The 8,325-nt window shown below is 41.6% G+C and overlaps 1 protein-coding gene across 6 annotated transcripts in view; it reads left to right on the top strand.

Moving 5' to 3' along the window:
• Nucleotides 1-7,203, top strand: part of CHFR (checkpoint with forkhead and ring finger domains) — a 90,526-nt gene extending 83,323 nt beyond the window's left edge. For all 6 annotated transcript variants that reach the window (XM_073628401.1, XM_073628424.1, XM_073628416.1 and 3 more), the window contains 2 exons: nt 3,767-3,839; nt 6,806-7,203. In XM_073628401.1, the coding sequence (XP_073484502.1) occupies nt 3,767-3,839; nt 6,806-6,848 (116 nt within the window). In that variant the 3' untranslated portion in view covers nt 6,849-7,203. The remainder of the gene's footprint in view (nt 1-3,766; nt 3,840-6,805) is intronic.
• The last annotated feature ends 1,122 nt before the right edge of the window (nt 7,204-8,325 follow it).

Genomic DNA, 8,325 nt, shown 5'->3' on the forward strand with positions numbered 1-8,325 from the left:
ATCTCCCCTTTGAGACAGGGAAAGGGACTGAGGACACAGATTCCCCAGAGACAGAGGCTCCTGTTCATTCATAAACTGAAGCAAAGTAAACACAGTTTACGATGCTCAGTTATGAATGACAGAGTCAGTGATTACTGACTCTGTTCATTCAGAAAAGGAAGGAGCCATTAGATCTGGAGCTGATCTGGGACAGGGAGGACCCGGGGTGCCAGAGGAGGACACGGGGAGATTTTGAATGATTGGTGCGGGCAGTTACGAGCACCAATCTCCCTATATACCTTTCAATAAAGCAGCTGAAAGCCATGGGAGGGCAAGGAGGAGAAGCGGCTGTCAGCTGCTTTATTGAAAACTATACAGGGAAATTGGTGCTTTTAACTGCCCCCACCGCTGCACCGATCACCCGTGAGGCTGCCCAGGTATCTGATAAAGCATCGGAGCATTTACAAGTACTCGTGCAAATGCTCGGTATCAGCACTGATACTAGTATTGGTGCAACCCTACTGTAAAGGATTGGAGCTTTAAGGCTGTCAGCAGATCAGACTCTACAAACTTGACAGTGCCTAAAAAGGGAAAGCAACTGAGCATGTGCAGAGCAAGGTGAAACGGCAGGAGTAAACTCCCATGTATAATGTTTACCTATAGGTAAGCCTATAATGAGGCTTACCTATAGGTACAGTAAATATCTCCTAAATGTGCACTGTTTAGGAGATGGTTACGCAGCTGGTGATGTCACTGTCGCCTGCGCTCTGAAGGAACGGCATACCTGTATATAGCCGTAATTGTACATCAGCCCTTTAAGGCGCTGTAGGAGGCGTGTGCCCGGCGGGCGCGATGACCGCTGGGCACCCGCGGTTGCTCGAGAACCGGGATCTGTGTGTGTAAACGCACAAATCCTGGTTCTCTCAGGGGAGAGGAGAGAGATCGTGTGTTCATACTAAGTATGAACACTGATCTCTCTCCTCCCCTAGTCGGTCCCATCACCCCTACAGTTAGAACACACCTAGGGAACACAGTTAACCCCTTGATTGCCCCCTAGTGTTAACCCCTTCACTGCCAGTGACATTTATACAGTAATCAGTGCATTTTTATAGCACTGATCGCTGTGTAATTGTCAATAATATAATTAATATTAACAATATAATTGTCAATGGTCTCAAATGTGTCCAATTTGTCCACCGCAATATTACAGCCCCAATAAAAATCGCAGATCACAGCCATTACTAGTAAAAAAAAAAAAAAAAAAAAATGCCATAAATCTATCCCCTATTTTGTAGACGCTATAACTTTTGCACAAACCAATCAATATACGCGTATTGCAATATTTTTGGTTAAATACAGTGGGGCAAAAAAGTATTTAGTCAGCCACCAATTGTGCAAGTTCTCTTAAAAAAGATGAGACTCCACTTAAAAAGATGAGAGAGGCCTGTAATTGTCATCATAGGTATACCTCAACTATGAGAGACAAAATGTGGAAACAAATCCAGACAATCACTTTGTCTGATTTTTTTTAAAGAGTTTATTTGCAAATTATGGTGTAAAATAAGTATTTTGTCAATATCAAAAGTTCATCTCAATACTTTGTTATATATCCTTTGTTGGCAATGACAGAGGTCAAACGTTTTTTGTAAGTCTTCACAAGGTTGTCACACACTGTTGCTGGTATGTTGGCCCATTCCTCCATGCAGATCTCCTCTATAGCAGTGATGTTTTGGGGCTGTCACTGGGCAACACGGACTTTCAACTCCCTCTATGGGTTTTCTATGGGGTTGAGATCTGGAGACTGGCTAGGCCACTCCAGGACCTTGAAATGCTTCTTACGAAGCCACTCTGTTGCCCGGGTGGTGTTTTTGGGATCATTGTCATGCTGAAAGACTCAGCCACGTTTCATCTTCAATGCCCTTGCTGATGGGAGGATGTTTGCACTCAGAATCTCACGCTACATGGTCCCATTCATTCTTTCATGTACACAGATCAATTGTCCTGTTCTCTTTGCAGAGAAACAGCTCCAAAGCATGATATTGCCACCCCCATGCTTCACAGTAGGTATGGTGTTCTTTGGTTGCAACTCAGCATTCTCTCTCCTCCAAACACAACGAGTTGTGTTTCTACCAAACAGTTCTACTTTGATTTCATCTGTCCATATAACATTCTCCCAATCCTCTTCTGGATCATCCAAATGCTCTCTGGCAAACCTCAGACGGGCCCGGACATGTACTGGCTTAAACAGGGGGACACGTCTGGCACTGCAGGATCTGAGTCCCTGGCAGCGTAGTGTGTTACTGATGGTAGCCTTTGTTACGTTGGTCCCAGCTCTCTGCAGGTCATTCACTAGGTCCCCCTGTGTGGTTCTGGGATTTTTGCTCACCGTTCTTGTGATCATTTTGACCCCACAGGGTGAGATCTTGCGTGGAGCCCCAGATCGAGGGAGATTATCAGTGGTCTTGTATGTCTTCCATTTTCCAATTATTGCTCCCACATTTGATTTTTTTCACACCAAGCTGCTTGCCTATTGCAGATTCAGTCTTCCCAGCCTGGTGCAGGTCTACAATTTTGTTTCTGGTGTCCTTCGACAGCTCTTTGGTCTTCACCATAATGGAGTTTGGAGTGTGACTGTTTTGAGGTTGTGGACAGGTGTCTTTTATACTGATAACAAGTTCAAACAGGTACCATTAATACAGGTAATGAGTGGAGGACAGAGGAGCCTCTTAAAGAAGAAGATACAGGTCTGTGAGAGCCAGCAATCTTGCTTGTTTGTAGGTGACCAAATACTTATTTTCCACCATAATTTGCAAATAAATTCTTTCAAAAATCAGACAATGTGATTGTCTGGATTTGTTTCCACATTTTGTCTCTCATAGTTAAGGTATACCTATGATGACAATTACAGGCCCCTCTCATATTTTTAAGTGGGAGAACTTGCACAATTGGTGGCTGACTAAATACTTTTTTGCCCCACTGTACACATCGGCCTAAACTGAGGAAATTTTTTTTTAAATTGGAATATTTATATATAATTATATATAATTTATAATGGCAAAAAGTAAAAGATATTGTGTTCTTTTTTTTTTTTTTTTTTTTTTTTTTTTTTTTTTTTTTCAAATTTGTCGCTCTTCTTTTGTTTATAGCGCAAAAAAATTAAAAACCGCAGAGGTGGTCAAATACCCCCAAAAGAAAGCTCTATTTGTGGAAAAAAAAGGACATCAATTTTGTTTGGGTACAGCATCACACGACTGCACAATTGTCAGTTAAAGCGGCGCAGTGCTATATCGCAAAAAATGGCCTGGTCATTGAGCAGCCAGATCATCTGGGGCTGAAATGATTAAACAGTATAGGCACTTAATTTTTATTTTATATATATATATATATTAGTCACCACCCTCAAGCAACTTACAATCTAAGGTCCTTATCCATACACATACTAAGGTCATTGTAGACATGAGCCAGTTAACCTACCTGCATGTCTTTGGAGTGTGAGAGGAAACAAGAGTACCTGGATGAAACCCATGCAAGCACAGGGAGAACATGCAAACTTCATGCAGGTAGTGCCCTTAGTGCTAAAAGGGAGCAGTGCTAACAACTGAGCCACCAAGTATGAACTGCTCCAATCCCTGGCAGAGATTTAAATGCATTTGAGCTAGTGTAGTAAAGGGGAATTTTATAGCTGCGAATGAGCACTAGCATTAGCTGTTTCAGCCTAAAATGGTCACATTTGAGTAACTATTTTTTTTCCCTATGACTATTATTTAAGTTTTTGTGCTCTTTACAGTGGCAGTGACATCACGACCAAATTGCTACTGGGGACGAAACTGCAGAACTCAGGTGAAAGCCCACCATGCCATGTAAGTATTTCCTTATGCTGAATCTGGTTAATTGTTGTGTTGGTACTGAGGTGTGGTTATAGGGACAAAGAAAGTAGTTTTGTAAAACGGGAGCAGACCGAATCTAGAGCAACTGTGCATAGTAACCAATTCAATTCTAGCTCAGCGTGTTTAAGTAAAGTGGAACTAAAGGCTTAAAGTGGTTGCAAAGGCAGCGATTTTTTTTATCTTTGCCTTCTGTGTGCATCAGCCCCTCCTAATACTTATCGGAGCGCCATCTTGATCCAGGGATGTTGCACGAAAGACTCGGCTGTCCCACTCTCCCTCCTGATTGGCTGAGACACACAGTGGGCGCCATTGGCTCCTGCTGCTGTCACTCAAAGTCAGCGAGCCAATGAGAGGGGTGGGGCTGAGGCAGGGCTCAGTGTTTGAATGGTGCCCCCATAGCAGGCTGCTTGCTGTGGGGGCACTCGGCAAGAGGGAGGGGCCTGGAGCGCCGGTGAGGGAACCGAGAAGAGAAGGATCTGGGATACACAGACAAAAGACATTTGATAAAGAGGGCTATGTCCCTTTAAACGCGTTATGCTTATCCCCTCCTGACATCACCATAGGATTCTACCAGCTGTCATTTTAAGGCAGGCCATACATGGGTCGAATTTCGAAAGAATTTTCTTTTGGGAATCTTATCCAAGAATTTTCGTTCGAATTTCACACCATTAGTGGGCTGCAGCAACAGCAGATTTTCGTGTGGCGATCGAATTTGAGTAATCGGGCATGTTGGTAATTTTTTGAAAAACGATTTTCTAATTGATGATGGGAGAATCGTGCAAGAAATGTATTAAAAAATGCGCATGTGCAGGAAAATGTGCAAGAAAAGTCCTGTAAAGAAAAGATTCCCAGCCACGAAAATTATTTTCTGTAGCAACAGGAGGTAAAATTGAAGGCTTGGTTGGTTGAATTTCTAAATCAATGGTGGCACCATTGGTTCACAAAACGCACGAGATTTCTGATTTTCAAAAGAAAATTCTTTCGAAATTCGACCATGTATGGTCAGCCTAACGGTGCAGCTGGAGACGCAGCCAGTCCACTCCACCTGCTGGAGCTTAGGATCCCCTGCTGCTGCATGCTTGGCAGCCATCCATTGTCTCTGTGTATCTTCAGCTGATCAGCACTTGTGTTTCAACCTGCTGTGTTACTATCCACTGGTGGATTGGTAATTTCTGACATGTAAGTGTGCTGCTTTTAATAAAGGTGTTTTTGTGCTTTGTGTTAACCGCAGAGCCCTGCTTTTTGCTATTTCCTACTTTGAGGTTCTTTATGCAGCGTCTCTTCTGCAATAAAATACATTCACCTGCCTGTTTGCAATCGTCTGCAAAATGTACACTGAGTTGAACATGTGCGGCTCCATTTACATTTCTGACACACTGTCAGTGTGCCGGGATGACTGCACTCCCTAAATAAAATCAAAAAGGGAAAATGAGCAAATGTATTTTGTATTTTTTTAACTCTCAAAATCCTGTAAAATGCCAAGAATTGCAAAGTTGGAAGAAAAACATCTGTGCAATGTTGTAGTGTTCTTTCAGTCTATTTTTAGCCCACAGAATACCTATATGTAGTTTGATTAAATCAATCTCCTGTAATTCTCTGCACAGCAGAATTTAGACTTGAAGGGGAAGGTACAGCACCGTACACAGAGAGCTGGCTGAAGAGGCCAACCCTGTGCGCTCCTCCCCCTCTTATTAGTGTGTTGCAGTTCCTTCACTATCCAGTCACAGGTAGAAGTCATCATTGTCCAAGCTATATTGCTTTAAATGTAGAAAAGTGTGGTCAGAACCTGCCTGTGCTGTCTGACAAGAATGTCTTCGTTGGAAAACTGGCGGAACAGAATTACATTTTCTTTCTGGACAGTTCACATTCATTTTTAATTATTTCTTTTTATAATTTTAGTGGTTTGCTTACACTTCTATTTTAAGCACAAAGATTTCACCAGCAGAGTACCAAAATGACACGGGTAGCTTTTAGGTGGTTTAAAGTGTTACTAAACCCAGGACCCTGCATTCACTATATCTGGTCTCCCACAGTACACAGAACATGGAAATGAAAATATTTTAGTAAATATAAACTGATAAATACCCTTTCTCTTCAGCAGTATAGAGCAGTTGTGTGACTTCAATCAGTGTCTGCTTAGAGCTTGTATGAGGGGTTTTCATTCTCCCCTGATTGTCCTATGAGGCTGCAGGACCCCTGACCCTCTGTATGGATAGTGTTGATTGGCCCTGTGTTGATCACATGCACCCAAACTCTAGCAATACTCTCCAAACTGCATGCACAGAGTGCCTCCAAAGGCTCTGTTCTATCAGCAGATAGCTTGGGGAAAGCGGAAGAAGGGGAGGATCAGAGAAGACAGTATCAATACACAATGCAGAGGATTAACCCCTTAGGTTCCACAGTGAATATAACCAGCATGCTTTACTGCATATACAGACTGATTTTACTGTTGTTGGTTTAGTGTGTGCAGCATTAATCCAAAATTGAAATGTCAAAGGTTTTATTGATTTTACCATATCCAAAGAAGGTAAGTTCTTTTGAATGATGTTTTCTATCTGCATCTGACACTACTCACCCAATATGCGCTCACAGATAAAAGATGGCCTGCGATTAGCTGTAGAATTTCAAGTGGAACTTTAATGGGGGAAAAAAATGCTGATGCAGGATTTTTAATGGAAAAGAGACATGACGTTGCTCTTCTGCGTTAAAGTTGCATATCTGTCTGCCCATACTGTACACTTAATCTTGGCCCGGCCACTTAAAAGCTCTGGGACATCCCATTGCTGGAGAGAAGATGAGCATAGCGCTGCTTAAAGTTTAGGGCAAAGATGTGGTTTGTAAAATTTTAGTTTTTTACTAACTAAATATAAAAAAACTATGAAACCGCATAAATTTACACTTTTTTATGTATGTATTTAAAAATTTTTTTTTTTTTTTAGGAAATTCAACCACATTTGTGAACAAACAAGGTTCAAGAACTGAAGAACTTACTTGGAGATAAATTTGATATCGGGGAGAATAAAGTCTCCTTGGCCTTGTACACCCCTTCTCAGAGCAATGGGAGCCTCACCTGGCCAGCAGTTTGTGACCTCAAGGTGTAATTTGCAGCTCTAATACATGCTGGGCTGGTTACACTTTTATTGTTTCCTGATAAATGCTTGTAGCAAAAGAGTGGAGTCACCTTAATAAATGCTGAGTTGTGGTTTGGAGGCAGTGAAACTGCTATCTTTATGCAATGCAAGATGCCTTTCTTCCAGTTAAATGCATATACATAATGGTTTAACAGCTTTTTGTTGTGCATTGCTATTGTTGGTAAACAATATACTGTTGTACATGATGCTTTGGCTTTTTGTTTGTTTACTTATTTATAATACTTTTTGGCTTCATTTTCACTACTGTCTGCTTTTGTTTTCTTTTCAAGAAATAGACAACTTTTTACATTCTAGTTACACATGATAATGATTAAATCAGTCCACTTCTCTTTTTTTACGATTAAGGGCTAGAGTGAGAAGAAACATCCTGCCTGTACTGAGGTTCCTGTGTATGTGACCTGCATAGCTAAATATTGTTGTTGCTTGTGGAATGTGTCTGCTACACTCCGAAGGTCCACTTTATGGATAGCTGTGTGTGTGGTGTGATCTGCTTATACATATTTTTCTTCTGATACCTTCCTTTTGAGATCACTGTTGCAATTCCTAGTTTCAGAAATGCTTATAATGCATAGATCCATTTCTATTACAGTTGTGAACAAAAGTGTAAAGCTAGAGTTAAACGGATGATTTTAATCTCTTGCTCTAGAAAGGTTTAACCACTTGTTGGCAGTCATCTCATTTGTGGCTCACTGAATTCCATGTGCTGCTAATGAGATGACTGTCAACAAGTGGTGATTTAATCTCTTAGTAGCAAGAGATTAAAATTGGTCATGTAGCCCTAGACTGCAATCAGCAACCAAATGAATCCACACCCTGTGCAGGCTTCAGGAACTCTTTTTGTTTACTTAAAATTTTGTGGAGCTGCATATTTTTATTTTATAGTTCCAAGTAGACCCAATACTCTGTGCATGAAATGCAGGTAAATTCATTTTTTGACATGTTTCTTACAGGACAGGCTTCAACAATGACAGCATAAACGGGCATGAACACACTGTTGCAAGAGTAAATTTAACAGGGATAACCCTTAAATGGCTAATTGCTAAATTTCACTAAGGCCCCTTTCACACGTGCGCCTCTGTGAAGCAGAATCGGCTTGCTCAGTGAGGAATCTCTCCTGACAGGTCCATGTCTGCTCCACTATGCAGAGTGAACGCGGACACAGTCCCACTCTCCTCTATGGGGTAATCGTCTGAAAACGTTTCTATCCGATCTGTTCTGTTAGACAGATGGGGGAATAGGACCACCATCTGTCTGTTTTTGGTGGATTGGATGGTGAAAGATGTTGGCGGACATGTGTCCACTGACAT

This window comes from Aquarana catesbeiana, linkage group LG01 (assembly GCF_042186555.1).
Source record: "Aquarana catesbeiana isolate 2022-GZ linkage group LG01, ASM4218655v1, whole genome shotgun sequence".
Lineage (NCBI taxonomy): Eukaryota > Metazoa > Chordata > Amphibia > Anura > Ranidae > Aquarana > Aquarana catesbeiana.